Source organism: Thunnus albacares, chromosome 2 (genome assembly GCF_914725855.1).
Source record: "Thunnus albacares chromosome 2, fThuAlb1.1, whole genome shotgun sequence".
NCBI lineage: Eukaryota > Metazoa > Chordata > Actinopteri > Scombriformes > Scombridae > Thunnus > Thunnus albacares.
The window spans coordinates 19,730,858-19,753,345 of record NC_058107.1 but is presented as its reverse complement, the minus strand read 5'-3'; the positions used below and the strand labels follow the sequence as shown (position 1 = coordinate 19,753,345).

The following is a 22,488-nucleotide window of genomic DNA, read 5'->3' as shown; positions in this document are numbered from 1 at the left end:
TTTTCCTCGCTGTAATCATTCCTCCTGTTCATACTGACTATTAAAAGATCCTCTTCAAATGCACTTTCAATGTAAGTAATGGGGGCAAAAATCCACAGTGTGTCCACAGTCATTTTGTGTAAAAATTCATTTAAAAGTTTATCTGACGCTTATATGAGGCTTCAGCAGTCTGACTTATTCATAGCAAGTGGATATCTGCCACATTTACAGTCTTTTTAGCATCTCATTCCCTCTTTGTGTTTCCTCAGACAGTGTTTCTCTGTTGTGGAAGTATAGTAACAAAAAGAGGAACTTTGGCACTAAAAAGACTGTAACATTGAAAGATATGTGCTTGATTTGACTCATTTGGACGGCTGAAGCTTCATATTGTCTTCAGATTTTAAATACATCTTTGCACAGAGGGAGGACTGTGGATTTTGGCACCCGTCACTTACATTGTAAGTGCATTATGAAGGATCTTTTAAAGGTCAGTATGAACAGGAGGAATGATTACAGCAAGAAAAACCTATTTCAAGGTTCATTTGGGCACCTGACCATTGAAACAACAGACAGACTTGAAAAATTGTGAACCTGTCCTCTAATGGTGGTAGTCACAGCACAGGTGCAACTAATAACATTAACAATCACTCTCTTCCAGCGCCCCAGAACTGATACATCTAAATGAAATGTAGCCATGATTAATGTTATTAATCGCACCTGTGCTTTTCCTGCTGTGAAATCTTAAAATGTCTGTCATGAAAAAGACTTTTAAATACAATGAAAATAAAATGCAAAGATATTAATAAATTAAAAATGAATATAATTCAATAGATATGAGCACTATGCAATCAAGAACAAAATTATTTCTTTTTTCATTTACTTTCTTTATCTGTTAATATATTTATGTATGTTTTCTGCTGCCTTATATAACATGCAGTCTCCTGATACACATTGTTAATCCTTATAGCACTCTTGCCAAGTGTCTTGGCAGGTACATTGATGATGTGGTAGGACTTTGTTGCATAGTGAGCCAAAAAAATTGTCATTGTCAGCCAAGTAAGGTGAATCTTATTTAGCAAGTCTCTATGACAATGACCAACAGTGTTAAATACCACCTACATGTGTTTGCACAGCCTTGTAATCACTGCCTGCAAAAGATAAAGGGAATTAAATTGAGAAATATACATTTTTCCTTGTTAATACATTGTATCACTCATTATTTATTATTATTTCTATGCATGTAATATTTTGTTTCAAGTGTTTTGTATCTATTAACGTATATTTAGTATTGATTCATTTATCTATAATTGACTGACTTTGTCCTCCATACACCTCCCCGTATTTGACAATATATGATAATCTTTCTATGTTTATCCTTAAAATAAAGTGAAAATGACATGTAATATTGCATGTATTAAGTGTTTTGTCTGATTCATAAAGCTGACAGCTTTCTCTCGATCTGTGACTATTTGTTTCATCCTTATTATGTTTCTTGGTACATACAGTAAGCAGAAAGATTGTTCAGTTTATTGTGTATGAATGTATATGACATCCAAACATCTTTGAATAAGTTGAAATTGAAATTATGGACCAAGATAAAGCACCAGTATATGTGAGTAAGTAAACCAGTGTTGGCAGTGGCTGTTTGAATGAGCAAATGTACGAGGATTGTCCTCTTGAAATTTGTTTGGGATGCAGATGATACACCAAAGTGGCAAATCAGCAGGCCCCCGCCGACACATTTAAGTATTTTTTCTGTTCATCAGTGTTAGAAATATCCTAATTTCATCTACTGTGATTCACTGTTGTAAAAATAAAACATGAAAAATTCAAGGACGTGTGAATATTTCTTTATAAACTGTATTATCTCAACAGTTTAACACTGTTAACTGATAGGAGACACATTTATTTAGCCAAGTTATTCATATAAATACCAAGAGGCTGTGTGAAGGAGGCCATATGCCAGCAATGAAGTTGAACTTCATCAAAGTAAAATCAATATTTTTCACAGCAGACATTTTGACTTAGTAGGAAAAACACAGGATTTACTTATAACATTGTTCTATTCAATTATATTCAATTCAAATGTGCCAGAAAGCCAAGATAGTGTGACAGTGATCCAGCATGTCAGGATCCTGAAACCGAAATGAAATTCAACCATCATTGGTTTTAATTGATTTTTTTAAATTTACGCCTGTGCTTCTCCAGCTGTGACATGTCAAAATGTCCTCTGTGAAAAAGGCACAAATGGGGCTTCATAAGTATATCCTCACTAGTTTGTTTAAATATCTTCTTCCACAGCAGAAATTTTGACTTGTCATAACAGGTAAAGCACAGGTGGAACTAATAACGTTAACGATGGCCAAGTTCAATTTATGTCTTGTAAGTCAAGCCAGTGAATCAGCATGCAGAATACGAGGCTTTGGAATCTGATCACTGCATGCGGACATTAATAATGTCATTGGTTAAACCTGTGCTTTTCCCTCTATGACATGTCAAAATGTCTGTTGTGAATAAAGTCTATTGATTTTGCATGCCAGTGATTTGTATGCAGAAAACATATGAAAATTATAGGAGGCAACAATAAGCCAATGGAAACAGTATAACTTATAGAAAGACAGAGGCTGTAATAAAATAAATAATAGTGAATAGTGGTCCCTGAAGGCCCCTTTTAATATTAAAAGACATTGTTTTCTATTTGTCTGACAGGAGCTTTAGTGATTTTCTCACGAAATTTGGGCTCTCAGAGAAGGAGTCAGAAGGTGAGCTGCCCTCTTCACCTGCAGGGACATGCAGACATTTTTAGTGTGCAACAAAACATTATATCTCTTTAATATGTGCACTTATGAATGTGCATGAACACACACAGACACACACACACACACACACACATACACCGTATGGTACCTGGATGAAAAGCTGATCAGAAGAAGGCTGCAGCACATGTTCAAAATTAGAAAGTTTTTCTATTGAGACACATAAGACTAATGACATAAAGAATGTAACAGTTGTAAAAATTTGCTTTTTTGTTGTTTGACAAATAATTTACGGATGCTTGACAGAGCCATTATTAATAAGAACAACTTTTGTGATTTTGTGAATCAAACAATCTATCTATAGGCCTATGTAGAGCTGCAGCATAGACCAAATTTAATTAACAACTTACTACCATAAACAACGGCTGACTTGACACTTACTGTAGAAAAAAAAAAGTACTAACTCATGATTTTAGACAGCTCAGGACTGTATGATCCTGTATGATGGGCTAAATTTAATTCTTTATCAACATTTTTTATTGCTGACCTTTATGACTCTTTACTAAGCTTTACTAACATTTGTCACATTTTAAATACATAGACCTGCTGTATATACAGCCAATGGTTTTGAGGGTTAAATTCATAATTAGTAATAATAATCATTAATTAATAATGAACTATTATGTCCTTTTGTATCTCTTTACATGACAGGAAGTGTCTGTCAGTCGGGGGTGTGACTGGACGGCTGCTCCTGTTTTGCTAGTTTAGTTTTCACGTTTAACATCTTGTTGTACTTCCACTGAATTACGCGGAACATATCAGCTGAATAATTGAACCGGATGAAGCAGATATTACAGGATATCGTATATTATTTGTTTTATTCACTGTAGCTGTTTAGCAGCTTAGCAGTAGGACAGCACTGGCTAGTTAGCAAGCATTAGCTATGCGGCTAACTGTAGCTTTTAGCGTCGCCAGTCGCTAGCTGACTAATCCTCTGACCTAAATAATGCTCTAACGTAAATAAATCAGACTTTTGTTGTATCTGTGCCAGTGATAGCAGTGTCAGACAGATAAATGAGCGTTTAAACGATGGCGTTAGATGAATGGCCCTGAGAAGAAGTGCATCAGCTGGATGAGTTAGCAACAATGTCCTGTAAATCTACTAAAGTGGCTCCAAGTGTTGACTTCGACCACAGTTGCTCCGACAGTGTGGAATATTTGACACTTAATTTCGGCCCATTTGAGACTGTTCATCGTTGGAGAAGACTCCCTCCCTGTGACGAGTTTGTTGGTGCAAGGTAACGTGTTGACAGATGATGATAGCAGCAGCTTTAGCTAACTGGTTAAAGGACGAGTTCACAGTTTTTCAAGTCTGTCTTAAAACAACAGTCAACAAACCCACAAATGAACATTGAAATAGATTTTTTTTTCTTGCTGTAATCATACCTCCTGTTCAGACTGACCATTAGAAGATCCCTTCATGATGCACTTACAATATAAGTGATGGGGAACAAAATCCACAAGCTTCCTTTTGTGCAAAAAGGTATTTAAAAGTTTATCTGAAGCTTCAGCCGTCCAAATGAGTCAAATCAAGTAGATATCTTTCAACGTTACAGTCTTTTTAGTGCCAGCTTAAGCTTCAGATCAGCTGTGGATTTTGGCCTCCATCACTTACATTGAAAGCACATATGAAGGAGATCTTTTAATAGCCAGTATGGACAGGAAGGAAAACCTCTTTCAGTGGTCATATGGATACCTGAATGTTGTTTTAAGACAGAACCTGTCCTTTTAAACCTGGATGTTTATTCACCCTGACCTTCATTTGGTTTTATTCAGGCGCAGCAAGCACACTGTTGTGGCGTACAGGGATGCCATATACGTGTTTGGGGGAGACAATGGGTAAGTGGTAGTTAGACAGGCATTTTTCTTCATACTTGTCCACAACATATGTATGTTAAACGTATGTTAAAATCTGTTGTCCAACAGGAAGAACATGTTGAATGACTTGCTCCGCTTTGATGTGAAGGACTGCTCATGGTGTCGGTAAGATTGCAGCAATACACTATGCCCTATAAATTATAGACATATAAGCTGCACAATTTGACCGAATCCGTGGTTATAATATATTTTACAGAGCCTTCACCACTGGAACTCCACCTGCTCCCAGATATCACCACTCGGCTGTCGTTTATGGCAGCAGCATGTTTGTTTTTGGTAAGCTTATGTTCTTCATAATCAAATACCATGTTTTCTACACATTTCAAACCCATGTAATATTGATGATGTAATGTGTGACTTGAATCTATTTCAGGGGGCTACACTGGAGACATCTACTCAAACTCAAACTTGAAAAACAAAAATGATCTTTTCGAGTACAAGTTTGCAACAGGACAGTGGACTGAATGGAAAGTGGAGGGGAGGTAATGTATTTCTGAAGTTGTTGTTGCCACTTGTTTCAAAGCCACTGAAGGGTCCAAACAAATATGGGACATATTTTGTGTTTATTTTGAATATTAACATAAAGTGAATGAATAAAATATCAGTTATATAAAAAATAAATCTTATTTGTAGCTCAAAAAGTAGTTTAACCATCTTTTTAGATTACTTTGAGGGACTCTGGTGAATGATCTGCACCTCATTTTCTATTTTTCCTCATGTTTGTGTCTGTCAGTTTTTATTGTGGAATCTCAAATGTCCTCGTTGCAAGATGATCTTGCAGTGACTAATGTTTTCTTGCAAATGGAAACACATTTAATTGGTTGTTTGGGCCATAAAATCCATACGGAAATTTCTTTTTTTGGTGGAAATCAATAAAACGGAAAACAATGAGCTCATCAGTTAATCAGTCCTTCGTCTCTGTTTTAGTTTGCCAGTGGCTCGGTCTGCACACGGGGCCACAGTCTACAGTGATAAACTCTGGATATTTGCTGGCTATGATGGGAATGCAAGGTATGTTTGATTTTGTTCTTTAACTCATCCACACTTTGGGGTTTTTTTTGTGTGTGTGTATGTGTAATATTTATGGATATCTTCCCCATGTGTAGGCTGAATGACATGTGGACCATCAGTCTGCAGGATCGAGAACACGCGTGTTGGGAGGAGGCCAGTATAATAACTTTTTTATATATACAACATTGAGAGTAGAACACACACAAACACTGTACGTAATAACATCTCAGTTTCTGCCTTTGTGTCCATCAGATCGATCAGAGCGGTGAGATTCCTCCATCTTGCTGCAACTTCCCTGTAGCCGTATGCAGGGACAAGATGTTTGTGTTTTCTGGTCAGAGTGGAGCCAAGATCACCAACAACCTCTTCCAGTTCGAGTTCAAAGGCCACATGTGAGCAAACTCTTTTGCATGTGCCTGTGACTCGCAGTCACTAATCCAGTAGTTGCAAATGTTAGATCCTGTTCTCCATCTTCTCAGGTGGACACGCATCCCCACTGAACATTTACTGCGAGGCTCCCCTCCGCCTCCCCAGAGACGATATGGCCACACGATGGTCGCCTTCGACCGCCATCTGTACGTGTTTGGAGGTGCTGCTGATAACACTCTGCCCAACGAGCTGCACTGCTATGATGTGGACTCTCAGACCTGGGAGGTGATCCAACCCAGCCTGGACAGTGAGGTATGAACCCAGTGGATTTACAAAGTACTGTGTCAAGACATAAAGGTAGTGGCTGCTTGATTCAGAAATATATTTGGTTGATCATCTAAATGATAAACAGGAATATATTAGTTATGTGTTTAACATCCATTTAGCACTTCCTGTATCTTTGAGGTCACAAAAAATGTGTTTGTGTTTCTTAAAACATTACTGGAAATAAAAATCAGTTTGTTTTCCTTTTCATTTTTAGTTTAGCTACTTTTAATTGAAACTGTAGAGGACATGCTGCATCTTTTTGTTAAAAGTTACATAAATTGTATAGAAATTCAGATTATAATAATCAATAACAGTCTCCTTACACTTTTTAAATGCTGAATTTCTTCTGTCTCTGCCTCAGATGCCCAGCGGGAGACTCTTCCATGCTGCTGCTGTGATTCAAGATGCCATGTACATCTTTGGAGGGACTGTGGACAACAATGTACGCAGTGGGGAGATGTACAGATTCCAGGTTGGCATCCTTATGTTTTATTGTTGAAATATACAAGCACTTGCTTCAAATATCTAATATTCCAAAGTGGTCAGAAGCTTCTCCTACCCAAAGAAAACATGATGAATTTGCAGTACTTGAAGCATCAAGCATTCTCTGAGAGAAGTTATAATAGTTACTCCTTGAACGCTTAACAATATTTGTTTTCTTCTTCTTGCAGTTCTCATGCTATCCAAAGTGTACTCTACATGAAGACTACGGCAAACTGTGGGAGAACCGTCAGTTCTGTGATGTGGAGTTTATTCTGGGAGAGGTGAGTTTAGTGAGTTTAGTCTTAAGACTCTTTACTGCTGAGAAAAAAGTACAAGGTGTCATAAACATTATCCAAATAACTATTTTCTTATCTTCTTATCATCTGTCTGACTCCGTGTGGTGTTTACAGAGGGAGGAGAGAGTCTTGGGCCATATTGCCATAGTGACTGCAAGATGCCAGTGGCTGCGGAAGAAAATCCTGCAGGCTCGGGATAGGCAGCGACAGGTCAGAGCCATGCAGCAAGTACTCTTCATTTCCTGTCAGACAGAATTTGATTAAGAAAAAACAGGAAGAGGCTTTTGTAGTTCATTTCACTCAACTATCAGACTGGAAGACCAGAAAAAAACAAATTCAAACTTCTATCTTGTAGATAGAATAGAAAATCAACATGAACTACTATTAAAACAATATATATATTCAAAGAAACACTTTAACAGGGGGAGGTCACGGCTATAGATGAACCTCTGCTGAGACGTGAACAGAAAGTGTTACATAATCTGCTGTGTCTGTGTGCAGAAGACTAAACAGGAGAGCAGTGAGGAAAGTGACGAGGGGGCGACTGGAGGACCGAGGGATATCCCAGGAGGCAACAGGCCTTCAGGCACACAGCCGATGTTAGAGGTCTCCATCAGGGAAGCGGAGGCCCAGCCCTTTGAAGTCTTGATGCAGTTCCTGTACACAGACAAGATCCAGTACCCGCGCAGAGGTAGCTCTCTTCATATGTTTCTCTGTCTCTGGATCCTTAAATAAATCATAAGAAGAGACAAAATGTTTTTTTCTTGTCTGTCTACACAGGTCATGTCCAGGATGTTCTCCTAATCATGGATGTATACAAACTAGCCCTTAGTTTTAAGCTTTCGCGCTTGGAGCAGCTGTGCGTGCAGTACATTGAGGCATCTGTCGACCTGCAGAACGTTCTCAGTGTTTGTGAAAATGCCAACAAGCTGCAACTGGACCAGCTGAAGGTACGTCCGAATAACTGCTGCAACACAAAACCTGCTGCAAGTGTGTTTTTACTGACCTCTAGTGGTTGAAGTCTTCAGTACAACAAATTTAAAACTCAACAAAATCGGTCAGTTAAAAATGTTTGCAGCTTTGTGTGAAGTTACTTTTTAAGTCGCAAAGGAAACAGAAATAATCATTTATTCTGTCAGTGACACCCAAAATTGATTTCTTCCTCCAGGAACATTGCCTTAATTTTGTGGTGAAGGAGTCACACTTCAACCAGGTGATCATGACAAAGGAGTTTGAACATCTGTCCACCCCGCTGATTGTGGAGATCGTGCGGCGAAAGCAGCAGCCTCCCCCCAGGTTGTACTCTGACCAGCCTGTGGACATCGGTACGTCCCTGGTGCAGGACATGAAGGCTTACCTGGAGGGAGGCGGCCTGGAGTTCTGCGACATTATTCTGCTGTTAGACGGACACCCGCGACCTGCTCATAAAGCCATACTGGCAGCTCGATCCAGGTAGAGACCCGGCAGTACCGAATTTATCCTTTTTAAAGTATTAGGGGTTTTTTGCACATATAGCCACTGTAGCAATTCAATTATTTCAAGGCTTTTCTGTACTATCAAATGTGATTTAAAATCTTTTTACTTTCAAAAGAGAAAAATTTAATTCTTAATTATCAATTCTGTTTAACTTGTACTAGCAAAAATGTGCTCTTAAGATTTTAATGAGACATTTTAAGGCATTTTCAGAAATTTTGAAAAATTTGAACAATTAGACAAAACAGTTTGTATAATAGTATATTATGTGCTGGTACATTTACGTATATTTACATTTATTTAGGTTGTTAAGAGCAGTTTTCATAAAATCCACAACAGTTTCCTTTTGCAAAATTTAGAAATGTGCTACAATTCCAGAAAGGTTATTAACTATTATCATTGTATTTACAGAGACACTTGTAACTTGTACTCTTTGACTCCTCAGTTACTTCGAGGCGATGTTCCGCTCCTTCATGCCTGAAGACGGTCAAGTAAACATCTCCATCGGTGAGATGGTTCCAAGTAAGCAGGCGTTTGAGTCCATGCTGCGTTATATCTACTACGGGGACGTCAACATGCCTCCAGAAGATTCACTGTATCCTTATCAAACTCAAACCACTTTTTGCCTTTTTAAAAGATTTAATTTGTTTAGTTATTATTTCTGCAGAGAAGTTGGGGGATTTTGTAGTATTTCAGTGGACTCTGTAAAGTGCTGCAAGTGGACCAATAAACAGGATGTTTGGATTTAGGTGTAAAATTAAAATATGGCAGAAAGCAGTTATGTTTTTATTAAAATAGATGCTTGAGATTTGGTAAGGGTTTGGCATGGTTAAGATTTAGGTCAAAATTGGGATCCATAAAAAGCTGCAGTCAGCGCCTAGTGGACATTATTGGAACTGCATTGTAATGTGCTTCTGCTTTTAACTTTCAACAGTTGAGATATAACACAGGGAATAAAATATAGCTTTAAATAGTTTTATTAGCATTAATCCATTATAATGTTATATTTTGGATGTGTATGTTAAGTTAAAAAGTTGCATATAAATTAATATGATTAAATGAGTAAATATATCTAATTCACATTTAAGTGAAAAGTTTAAAGTGACTGCCGCGATGGTCAAAACTCAAAATGATGAATCCTGTTTTTCTTTCCCTTGACCTTTTGATGAACAGCTATCTCTTTGCTGCACCATATTATTACGGGTTTTCAAATAACAGGCTGCAGGCTTACTGCAAGCAGAATCTGGAGATGAACGTCACTGTGGAGAATGTCCTGCAGGTATTTATGTTTTCAGCCATGTGGGAGCAGTGACCTAATTTGACAGTGCTGCCCCATGCTAGAAGAATTTCTTTATGCGGTGAGAATCACTTTTTTCCACCTTGATGTTTTGTCCCCTCTTCAGATTCTGGAGGCGGCTGATAAGACCCAGGCTCTGGACATGAAGAAGCACTGCCTCCACATTATTGTCCACCAGTTCATCAAGGTGGGTGGGCTCGTATCCGGAGCCCTGGGGGTTTGCTGCCCACTCACTGCAGCTGAGCTAACCCTGTAGTCCCGTCTTCTTTGCGGGAGACCGACACCTTTTGGCCTCCTAGTGGATCACCCTCTATCCTCTACGTAGAGGGGAGGCCGGCTGTACAAGCACCTCATCACATTACGATGAGGGTCATAGTGCCACTCTGATTATTGTTTGTTATTCAAAGACACAGTGAAGCGCTCAATCCTCACCCTTCTTCACAGAGAGTTAGCTCTGTTGTTAATGTTTTCGTTAAGCTTCTTTCTGTTTTATTTTTTTGAGCATGAGCAAATCAAGTGCTGCTTATTCCTCATTTTACTTGTTTGACTCACTGTCTTGTATTAATTTCTGGCTCATTTATTTTTTCTTTTTTTTCTTTTTTTTTTGCTCTCCTCCCCTTCCGAAGGTATCCAAGCTTCCCAACCTGCGGTCTCTCAGCCAGCTGCTGCTGTTGGACATCATTGAGTCTCTAGCTACACACATATCAGACAAACAGTGTGCCGAGATGGGCTCCGACATTTAGGATGACGCGGAGAACCGGGCTCTTCTCTCCTCTCACAGAAGCCATACATCTCTGCTCCACCTACTTGTATTCATTCCCTCCTCCCCACACGCAGTACTTCTCTTTATGTTGGACCTTGCACGTCTCAACACCCATAGACTCCTTTTTTTATTCCTGCAGTATCAAATTTTTGTTTGTCACTCTGCATCTAAATGAGGAGTGAAATCAGTGAAGAAACCAGATTCTAGCTCAGTTAGGATTGTTTACTGTGTTTATTTTGTCATGTATTTATTTTGTATATGCATAACAAAACTTTTGCAAGGTTTTATTCTGCTCAGTATTGATGCTGCATTTTTTATAGACATGCAGTTTACTGTAATAATTCATACTTGTGACACTATAGAAATGTCAGCTGTCTAGTTTTTAGACGTCTCCTCGAATACATTCACGGTCGTCTACAGTAAATGTAACTTAATCAAAGTATCTGTATTCATCACTCATATTATTCTCAGCTCTGACACAGTTAACAAGCCTGGATTAAATTAAACAAATCAATATTATTACGAAAAACACCATGTATGTCATGTCTGTCATAAAGCTATTTGTTCTGTTTAATGTCATTGTCATAAACACGGTACCATAAATAACAGACATAAACTCTCTATATATCTGTACAATATAGCAATGTATAATTAGTGACATCAGTATGCTGTTAATGAATATTTACCCACATGGGTTTCATGTACTTAAAGCCTTAATAAATCTTCATATAAAGTGAGTCATGTTGAACTGAGTTTTTATTGTTCTCTCTCCACAGTGAGCGCTAGTCACTCTTATTTGTTTGGAAAACTTACATTTGTACATAATTTAAATGCACAATGATGATAAATCTCAGAAAATCTGGATGCTGTAAAGTTGCAATAAGCTTAAATACAGTGTTTTTATATCTAAAATTCAGGAGTGACAGTTTCTGCTGTAAGTTTTGATAACTAAAGTGGGATATTCACAAATATTGTTTTATATTGAACTGAACAAATGTTTAATTCTTATCCAGACTCTCGTCATAAACTAAAGCCCCTGTGACCCATATACTACCTGACAAAACTGAAGGTCAATCCTTAACCTTTTGTAAAATTACCCACGCCATCAGGGGTTTCAGTTTCCGCAGATCTCTGGTGATAAGCTCAGACAATGCTCCTTGGTTTGACAAGGTGAACTCCTTCAGCTTCTGTAAGGTTTTAACAAAATATGTTAATATTTACTTTATATGTGGAACAAGTGGGTTCAATTTTAATAAACTAATTGGTTAAATAGTTAAATTTTATTAATAACACAGTTGCTTAAAAACTTTATACAGTAATTAAACCCATAACTACGACTCAAATAAATGACAAGATTGTTGGGAAGGACTCAAGCTTTTTGACATTTGTTTCTTTATTAAAAATAAAAAAGAAGCTGACCTAAATGCTGAGATTGAATTTTCTGTTCACTGCCAAGTTGTACTCTAAGATCTGCAGAGAGCCACAGTGGAATTCACAAAGTGTTGTAAGTACTGTTGCAGTGAGCACAAAGTGCTATTCATAGTCCAGATACTTGAGACGCTTGGCAAATCAAAAGCTCCTCCCTCGATTTCCTTAGAGTGTATAAATGACTCGACTAAAACAATGCCTCATCAGTGAGTCACATCAGTGACACTTGTGAAATGTTTCATCTGAAATAATTACAACTTTAAAAGATGGACTGAATATCACAGCTGCACAGGAACAGGCTATTATAGTCATCCCTTGGGTATCTTTTAATTATTCTTTGTTTTTTTTGTATGTTCCCCTGTGCACAGCTTGCTCATGTTTCATTCATTTAAGTCTACTTGTGCACTCACAGCCCAGAATCCCATTGGACATACTGGGTTTCATCTAAAAAGAGTGTTCATTGTTCGCTGCGATATTGAACACTGGAACAAAACAGTATGTCTGTTGTCATGCCACGGTCCTGGATTATCTCCCACTTATCTGGTGCTTTTTATTAAGGATCCTGAATAAGTGGGCTGGCCGGGTCGGTCCTGCTACCTCAGCAGGTGGGACGGCTTCAGAGCCACTCTGGATCTCCTGACCTGTTCCTCAGACCTGCAGGGCTGAGCAGAGGCTGCAGCACAGAGTGTGTATGTGTGTCATCAACAGAGGCAGAAGATGGTTTTTCTGACAACTAAAATGATGCAGAGGACTGCTGTCTTTGTGACGTTCGGGGGTTTGGTCACCTCTTTGGTCACCACCTTCCTCCCACTGTGGAAGACAATGAACTCTGACCTGAACGAAGTGGAGAACTGGTATTCTGGACTGTGGCACACCTGCCTCTACACTGAGGAGGTGGGAGTGCAGTGCAAGGCCTATGAGTCTGTCCTGGGACTGCCTATGGACCTGCAGATCTCCAGGGTGCTCATGTCAGTGTCTTTAGGCACTGGAGGTTTAGCTTTGCTGGTTGCCTTTCCAGGACTGGAGGGGGTTGAGATGTGTTTGGGCCAACCTCACCTGAGGAGAGGGCTCCTCATCCTCGCTGGGGTGCTGTCCTGGGTGTCAGGGCTCACCACTCTGGCTCCTGTCTCTATTGTGGCCTATACGACTGTGGTTGACTTCTGGAACGAGGGTTTTCCTGATGTGATGCCACGCTGGGAGTATGGAGAGGCAATGTTCTCTGGATGGTTTGGAGGGTTGGCACTGATCATCGGAGGGACCCTCTTCTTTGTTGCTGTGTGCATGGGAGACTTCGACCAGCAGCCACCAAGTGTGCCGAACAGCCCACAGGTGAAGCACAGGACGCAGCACTACCTGAAGACTGAGGTTTTATAAATCTCTTATTGTAAAATGTGTGTTACCTGCACATGTATGTACTTGATATGAAAGCCTGTCAGCCTGTTGACTTGAGTGATGAGATCAGCAAATTACATGTGAAATATTTCAGTAGCTCTATTTGTGTCACAATGATGAACAAGAACAACAAATTTCTGACTAAAGTAACTTGAAAGCTACATGGCTCTTTGTGTTTTATTTGTTCATTTATAAGTCAGTTTTCTTACCAAAAGTATCAAATACCGTTCTGTAATTTGTATTCGCTAACTATAGAGATTGTCCACATCAGGTGGCGCAACTGTGATGAGTGGAAAAGCTTTCGCAAAGTATTAAAATAATGTGAGGTGCAAAAAGCAAACCTTGACTTTAACAATAATGTCGGATCCAAACTGAAGGACTGACTCCCAAATTGATTGACAGGTGTTTTAATATAACAGACACCAGACAACGATTAAATCAAAGTTATTCATGCTTTCTGAAAAATCAGTGTACCAGAGTAACGTAATGTGTGAACATTACAGTTGTGGTTGAATTTCTGTTGAATTTGGAGTTTATAGTGTCGTTTGAAGAGTAAGATTTAAAACTTTCAACAAAGTAGCTACTAAATAAATGTGCTAGATGGTGGAAGTAAAGTCATAAGTACCATATTATGGTAGGGTCTCTGAGCCCACTGTCAGGGAAGAAGTGAATAGTTTAATAAGAGTTTCATTCCAGTGCTGCAGCTATTGTGTGTTGAATTTAGTTTAGGGGAGGGACTGGACACCACCAGGTTGTCTTAGTCTTTAACAGACAATTTGGCTTTGGTACACTGCTGTACAATGTGATGATTACAATAGATTTGGATACTTTTAGTCCTATTTTTTGATGCTCATTTTCTTTGCTGATGCTTAGATCTTATTACCATTCGGGTTGAATCTACCCTAACAGCTGACATTAATATTTTTGCAGGGTATGATTTTATATTTTAGCCCATGAATGATTCATTGACTCCTCTAACCTCCCTTAATCTGGCTTTTTTGATGCTGCAGTTCTCCCTGGCCCCTGCAGATGAGAATCCCCCTGTAATTCAATTAAACAGAGTGATGTATCAGTGATGTAAGGCTGCCCTCTCTGCGGGCTGGGAGAGCCTGATCAGTCATCTCGTTGTGCACGTGCACACCCCCTACTCTCAATTACACCCATACATGTACCCGAACACACGCAGAGAGTAACAAAAACACACAGACACATGTGCACATGTCAGCTGTCAGCACACTGCAGCCGCAGAAAAAGAAGGAATCTGTTTCATCTAATTAACTGAAGTACAGCAGATTTAGTATCTTTTTAGATAGATACTCCAGTTCCAGTGCAAAAGAAAGAACAAAACAAGCAAACAGGCACCATAAATAATTACAACACACACAAACACATGAATGAGAGATTAGCACAGTGAATATATATGACATGTACAGTTCACTTCCCTGCATATCAAGTAGCCCAACAGACAGAAAGTACAATGATTGATGTATCAGTGCACCAAGCCTATTCATGGACATTTTAGCTTTCTGTAAAGGTTATCTGTGCTGCATCCTGATCATCATCCATGCTGCCGTCATTTCCATAGAAAGGAATCTGAGACTATCAGGTGAATTACTTTGTTCCCTGCAGTTGGTTAAAAGGGAGGCACAGTTCCTCCCACAGTGGGAGCATAAGGAATGGAAATATGTTGAGAGCTCATTTCTATAAGACTCAGTGTATACCTTTTTAATCCTGCTCCACCACCACCACTACCCCCCTGACTGAAACTGGGATTTACTGCACCGACTGCACTTTGACTCATTCTCCCTATGCTGCACTGACTGAAAGAAGTGTAGGACAGTAGCACACACACACACACACACACACACACACACACACACACACACACATACACACACACACGCTATTGTATAGTAAGAGCTGTTTCAGTGTTTATAATGTGCTGCAGTCTGAAGAGTATGTCTCCTGGTGGTCGGGATAAATGTAATAAAAGTGGTAAGTTTTAACAACATACTCCTTAAGCAGCAGCATGCATGCACAGTAAGCAGGCAGTGTGATAAGTGGGCAGTCAGACCAGTGGGGAGGGCAGCAAGTCTTTGATCTGGCTTAACTGGCAATTCAGGTCTTTGACATCTGAAGGCGAGGCTGAAAGGATCTGAACAGAAAAGCAAGCAGCCTCTATGAGAGAGAGAGAGAGAGTGTGGGTGTGTGTGTGTGTGGATGTGTTTGGGAAAGAGAGAGCAGGGGTGGGAGGGGGAGAGCAGGGGACGGTGAGAATTCATGCTGTGTTAGCATCCCCTCAGCAACTCCATCAATACTGCATACAGCTGAGAAACTGGCAAAGGTCCTCCGTGCTGCATTTGCAGGCTCGACCAGCGAAAGAGAGCAACTCCCACGACCGGTCGGCTCAGTCTGCTGCTGGAGGGGGCTCACACACACACACACACACACACACACACACACACACACACACACACACACGCACACACACACATACACACACACATACACACACACACCAGAGCCTCTGCTGCATCAAGAGGGAGAAGAGGAGAGCGCAGGAGGGTACAGAGGGACACACAGACTGGGAGTACTCCAGTGGAGAGAGCCAATCCCGGAGAGGGACAGGGATTGTTAGGGGACTGGTGCTAATATGCTACCGTGCTCCACAGGGGAAGCTGAGCACCAGGGAGTTTGACTGGATCTCAGTGCACCTGCTCCATGCACACCGCTGGCTTTGGTAAGCTGATGTATTCATTTGACATGATTCAGTGTTGTGACTTTCTAATAGGATGTTAATGTTGTGATGCTCTGACTTGTTTCTTTAAGTGGATTTTTGCCTGCATTGGTACACTGTGGCCACATTAAATACAATACAGTACAGTACTTGTATGGAAGTTGTTTGCTCTGCTCTGGAGAACCAGTGGTGCAGTATATTTATTGAAATCACAGTAGAAAAACCCCCCACAGAGCTACAGTTCATAACAGATTTTAATTCATGGATCAGTGAATGAAAATCTGCTACACACACACGTGAGAAAGAACCAGATCAAAACACTCCCTTAAAGGGCTGATTGAGTGTTTAATAGTCAGGACACATCAGTAACTCTTTAAAATATTGAGGTTACATCTCTCTACTGGTTTTGACAGGAACTAATGTGTGTGTGTGTGCTGAGAAACTGGTCCATTGCAAAATTGCTGTATGGAGGCTCAGCTCCACTGTAGTAAACCACAATTCTAGTTTTCCATGACATCATGGAGAGGTTATCGCTCAAAGCAGCAGCAAGTTATCCTGATACGAGTCCGCAGTGCCATAATGTTATCCAAATTTACAGAAGAATACAACACACAGAATGTAAAGTTTAGGTGCTTTTTCATGACAAAGCGGATAAAGTGATGCTAACTGAACACTGAACAATGCTGAATGACGGTATAATCTTTGTTTTCTTGAGCCACGTGGCATGTATGCATTACCTTAAACACTTGGGGTTTGTTTTTGAATTCCATCAAAAGCTTAAGTATGTGACCTCTGTGACTGCTCACAGTAAAAACATAGTTCAGACATTCAGGATTATATCACTTTGTTTTAGTCATGAATTGTTTAGAACCATATGGAGTTGTTGTCAGTTCTCCTGATCTTAACTGTAACATGTAACATTTATCTACAAGAAAACGACTTTGGACTTTTCACAGAAAGGAGCTTCTTAATGGGGATCCTTTCTATTCTATTACAGAGTAAGAGATGTAACTACAGGAATAAACAGAAGTCAGTCAAGCTTTTTGTCATGTTGTTGGGCAACCTGGTGACTCTATTGGCGTATGTTGTCCAAGGACACTTGTCTTTACCTCTCCTATCCCGCCTGTCTCTTTCCATTATGAACAATCAAAATGACAAAGGCAGAAATACCAAAAATATCAAGCATTTAAACTCTCAGTTTTCATCCTCTTGTCCCCACATTGAGCTTGTTGTTAAGCCAACAGTCAACAAAAATAAATAACCACTAACAGCGCTTTTGCTCAACACTACGGTTTATGCAATCCGGGGGGATGAATCCTCCTGCTTATCTTGTATTTCACAAACCAGGAGAAGTGAGGGAAAGAGGTGTGGGCAAATATTTAAGTGTGCGGTTAGACTGTTGTGAGCTCTTGTCCTTTATCAGCCGAGGATCAGAGCGTCCTAATCGTTAACCACAGGCTAACACACCTGCCAAACAAGTGTTTGAATGAAACTGAGACCACTGATTTGGTTTGTTTGGAAGAAAATGAGCTCTTCTTTTATTTATAAGTGCTGCTGCAAATTTCCAGTCTTCATGAATTGTGCCAGGGCCTATTAACTGCTGTAAAATAATATATATTTTATAATTAAATATCCACTGTTAGTACTGCATATGGATGTCACAGCATCTGTTCCTCTGCTGCTGATGTGTAGTGGCGGGCATCTGGTTTGGCTGAAAGGAATATGGGACAATAAATCTCTGCATGACAGACTGAGGCGTTTTCATCTGTGTACAGCAATAACACCCCTGTTTTAATATGAGAGCGCCAGTTTGTGGAAGGCTGATTCCAGTTCTGAGTGATGGATGTAAGCGTCAGAGCACAGGCACTTGGCACTCAACATTCCTGCTTTTTTCAGTCGCAGTCAGTTTATAGATTGGCCTCCTCACCACCAACCAGGAGCTGCATTTGCTAATTCTGCCCCAGCATTCCAGTAACAGGTATTACATTTGTAGGGAAGTGAGTGAAACTGACAGCTTGTTTGCAGGGAGGATTATTAGCACTGCTTGGGGACAGGCCCAACAGTGAGAGAACGGGATCTGCGTCATATGTTGTGAGGACCAAATCTGCTTAACCTACTTTAGTTTTGCACAAAATATCCCAGGCTTGCTGGAACTCCGGTCCAATTTGTTGTTTATCAAATTTTCAAGTTGTAACAAATTATTCAAGGGGCAACATGTGAAGGAGAAGCCTTCATAAATAGGCTCTCTCTTTGGGAAGTGATTGGATATCTCTTTATTTTAGTGTGACGCTGCTGCTCTTCACAACATCAAAGACTCTGCTGTGTTAGCATGGTTGTTACCTGAATGCAGGGAAATGTAAGTGCTTGGCACAGAAATGTGTGCCGGAATAGAGATCAAAAAGAGGCTTTTCCACTTTGGAAGGATGCTCAATTTGGAAAGACTGACAAGATATTGAGCCAAAAATCATCTTTGACTTGAAATTATTTTTGTACTGTATTTTGATTTAATATTTCACAGTGGTGCTCTTTTATGAAATACTGGATACTTTTTGAGGCCTCAAACTGCTTTTTAAATGAAAAACCATCTGAGAAGTTAAAGGGGAAATCAGGCTTTTTTGTAAAGGGGTCACAAACCAAAAAGTCTCTGACTGAATCTTTAACAAATCATTGTATTTTATAATCTTATCTCATGTTTATTAATGTAAAATTTGAATCTGAATAGTAACTAGCTGCTATATCTGTCAAATAAATGTAGTGGGGCCAAAAATGCAATATTTTCCTCTGTGATATAAGCATGACAGTAGCATGAAAGAGATATACTCAAGTATAATTACTTCACATTTTTACTTAAGTACAGCACTTGAGTAAATTACTTTCCACCACTGCAAATAAACTCATAGTTTTAGATACAACAACTCAACCTCAGCTGCAGAGCTGTGAGCAGTCGGAGGAGATCTTTCCATTTCTCGTTTGTTCTCTGGAACTTTGCTAAGCAGCGCTCCATTCAACTCTGTGCACTTTTTTTTCTCTGAAGTTCAAGGACATTAAGATGTGCTCAGAATATCAAGCAGTCCTTTTGGTTGTACCTCAAAAGGATAATTTGGTGATGGATTGCACCACGTTGAGTGATACACCTGCTGTCCTGTTGTGATTCACAGCAGCCGACGTGAATCTCTGTGAGTTAACAACTGTACGTTTGGGTGAAATACCAGAGCTGGCAGAAATGTGAGGGCAACGTGGCAACAAAACAAGGGGGATTTTGAAACTCAAGGGGCCCCTTGCTTCCCTTTAAGGCGCAGTGTGACGAGAAAGTTAATAGGTATCGGAGTGCTGTTAATATTTAACGCTTTCCCATGCAATATGCATGAACAAAGGTGACAATGTGTGTGGAAATGTTCCCAATTAACACTATTGCTTCTCTCTCTACAAGCACTAATATGTTACATAGACACACACACAGGAAACAATTTGGCTTGCTCTCCCCAGCACTTAAATCCTGACTCATTCAGTCATTACAGGGCAACATCAGACAGTTTTTACTGATAAATAACACAAACACACTCTGACTATGATGGATTAGAAGACCCACAACAATAAAAAAAAGAACTGTTGACAATCTTGTAAATGTTCTGCTGAGACTGTTAAGTCTTCAAAACCATCTTTAAAAGCTGCTGAGCAACAAAACAAACCAGGAGTCTATTTAATTTCCTTATCAATCTCTTATATAATGACAGCAGCATTCATGTTGTTATCACATGTGTGTAGCTGAAGTGTTGCTGATGCTATCATTTCTTCTGTCTCGTGCAGATTATGTGGAAGGGCTGACGTGTGCGATGGCTGGCCTGGACCTGCAGGTTCTCGTACCCCCAGTTCTGTGTTATTGTTACCTCCCGACCAGGCAGCCCAGCCCGAGGATCTGACTGCACTCCCACCCCCGCCTCCCCTACCCCCCTACCACCTCTCCTCCCCCCTCCCTCCCTCTCCCTCAGTGTCCCTCAATCCTGGGCCCATCATGGGAGGATGCTTCTCCAAACCCAAACCAGGTAACCAAATAATTTTTCTGTGCTGTCTCACTCTCTCAACCTGAGTAGTTTAGTTTAGTCTGAAAGAAAATATACAACAACAAAGAAAAACAGCAACTTTTTGAAGACAAAACTCTCTAGAGCACCCTCAGCTATAGACGGAGAACAAAATAACAGGAACATTATGTAGTTGAGATTAAATCATAGAGACGTTGGTTTGTTTGGGTTCTTGTTTTACTGAATTGCATTACATAGATGCTATAGATGCTATTTTGTCATTTCCAGCAGAATCTGGACAGTTTATGTGTTTAGAGATGAAAGAGTAAATCTGATGAATATTAATGTTAAATATGAAGAACGCTCAGTGTGGAGAAGAAAGTGTCTTCTCTTCCAGATCTTTTATTTCTGTTTTTAATGTTGCAGTCTGAGTGAAAAATATACAGCAGTAAAGGTTAAGTCCATGGATTTGATATATATTTGTCGTACACTCTATCCATCCAGTTTTTATTTTTCTTACAATAGCAATGAAGCTATTTATTGTTCTGTTCTCTGTGGAGAGACCAGTGTTTGCTTTACTGCCGTTATTGGAAATGAACAAGTAGATTTTGAAAAATACATTTTTGGGACAGTTTGTTCAGTTTGAATCCTTTTCAAAGCCACCTACTGCCTCCAAATCCTGTTATACGTGTCCTCTGCTATCCAGCCTCCTCTGTTTGCAGTGTAGTGTTTTGTGGAGCAGGAATTTTAATGCTCTCTGTGGCATCTTGGTCAAGAGGATTACATACTGAGACATGAATATGAAAATTTGACACTGTGTGTTGATCCATTTCAGTGTTTGCATTGCTGGCCTTATGGAGAGGTTAGTTCATTGCTGTCTTATAGGTGATAGTCACACAATGTTCTTCTCATTCGTCTGCGTGGAGAAGCAAAAGCTCTTAGATTAAATCATCTGCTGAATGTATCATGTGTTGGAGGCAAAGTGAGAAGGAAAAGGTACCAGTTGTTTGTATATAAGACAAAACAGCTGCTGCTGACTGTCAGGACTAATTAGTTGGACCTCCAATTACTAATAATTGATGATAAAACAAACTTAACTGCAATATCTATTCAAATCGTCTTTTACCATGTTGGAAAGTTTTTAAGAATGTCAAAAACTTAAAACAGTTGTTTAGATTATATTCATATTTTACATATTTACATAAGTATGGTGCTTAAAAAGCCACCAAGGAGACTTTTGACAACAGTGAAAACTTGTTTAGTTTATCTTCACATTATCTCTCTTTTCCAAGTCGTTATGTCGTCATTTCTAGCTTGACTTGACTAGTAGCTGTGCTTAATGTTATCAGGAGCAGAACAGTTGTTTTCATACTACAGTTTTTTGTCCTATTCATGCATATTTCAGGACGAACTGCTATCAGAAGAGCATGGACAACCATGTATGAGAGTATAAGCCAAACATTATTTAAGAACGCTATTAATAAATCACATTCCTTGCTTTAAAAATTTGCTAAAAATCAGTTCTCCAACATTATAATAATAAAAAAATCTGTAAAAAAATATTGAAAAACTATATTTTTTAATCCTATAAAATGTTTTTATTGGATTCTAAAACATCTCTGCCATAAAGTGAGGGTTAGATCTCACAAACAGAACATGAGTCTCTTTACAGACACGTCAACGCACATGTATGTAAAGAGACTCATGTACGTAATGTTCTTTTGAAAATATGCCTGTAATCATAAATGTGGTTAAAAAAAGGTGTAAATATTCAAACGATTTAATATAGAATTAATCCTTCAAATAAATATGGATATTTCAAGTCTTATTTTAGATTGCTGAGTTACAGTGTGCTGTGATTTTACTTTGCTGAAAGATGTGGTGAATAAAGCATAAAGCAGTCCAATATCCCCCACAGGCAGAGACTGCAGAGACTGAAGGCTCAGTCTTATCTGAGAAATGTTCTACATTTTGTGTGACTTGTGATTGTTAACTTGGCAACAGTAAAGTTATATTTGGGCAAGAAAGGAAATGGCAGAACAGCTCAGTGGTTTATGATTCAGTGGTACTTTGTCAGGGTTGAAATGACTACATATTTGAGTTTATTTAGATAATCAAATTATCGTTTTTGTTTTTACTGCAAAAGTACTTTGTTTGTCAGAACAAAAATGAAAATAAACTGAATATTTTGGGGTTTTGGACTTTTAGTCAAATAAAACA

General features: G+C 39.3%; 2 protein-coding genes across 3 annotated transcripts; both read left to right on the top strand.

Annotated features, from left to right (window-relative positions):
• The first annotated feature begins 3,431 nt into the window (after window positions 1–3,431).
• On the top strand, window positions 3,432–11,429 carry lztr1 (leucine-zipper-like transcription regulator 1). Of its 2 annotated transcripts, none has more exons than XM_044371034.1 (19): window positions 3,432–4,033; window positions 4,572–4,634; window positions 4,722–4,778; window positions 4,870–4,949; window positions 5,047–5,155; window positions 5,601–5,684; window positions 5,780–5,837; window positions 5,937–6,076; window positions 6,164–6,365; window positions 6,742–6,852; window positions 7,052–7,144; window positions 7,274–7,369; window positions 7,664–7,850; window positions 7,940–8,109; window positions 8,328–8,611; window positions 9,078–9,227; window positions 9,806–9,911; window positions 10,036–10,116; window positions 10,556–11,429. In XM_044371034.1, the coding sequence occupies exons 1-19, from the start codon at window positions 3,882–3,884 to the stop codon at window positions 10,670–10,672; spliced, it is 2,340 nt and encodes a 779-aa protein (XP_044226969.1). In that variant the 5' UTR covers window positions 3,432–3,881; the 3' UTR covers window positions 10,673–11,429. The 2 variants fall into 2 exon arrangements, with proteins under 2 accessions (XP_044226969.1, XP_044226960.1); XM_044371025.1 differs by having other exon boundaries at window positions 3,433–4,033; window positions 7,661–7,850.
• Window positions 11,430–12,800: 1,371 nt separating this feature from the next.
• On the top strand, window positions 12,801–13,550 carry cldn26 (claudin 26). The gene has a single exon (XM_044338202.1). The coding sequence runs from the start codon at window positions 12,838–12,840 to the stop codon at window positions 13,492–13,494; it is 657 nt and encodes a 218-aa protein (XP_044194137.1). The 5' UTR covers window positions 12,801–12,837; the 3' UTR covers window positions 13,495–13,550.
• Window positions 13,551–22,488: the final 8,938 nt, after the last annotated feature.

Coding starts and splice junctions, on each gene's coding strand:
- lztr1 (XM_044371025.1), top strand. CDS start 3,882: ATGTCCTGTAAATCTACTAAAGTGGCTCCAAGTGTTGACTTCGACCAC. Junction 6,366..6,741: donor AACCCAGCCTGGACAGTGAG/GTATGAACCCAG, acceptor TCTCTGCCTCAG/ATGCCCAGCGGGAGACTCTT. Junction 9,912..10,035: donor CTGTGGAGAATGTCCTGCAG/GTATTTATGTTT, acceptor TCCCCTCTTCAG/ATTCTGGAGGCGGCTGATAA.
- cldn26 (XM_044338202.1), top strand. CDS start 12,838: ATGGTTTTTCTGACAACTAAAATGATGCAGAGGACTGCTGTCTTTGTG.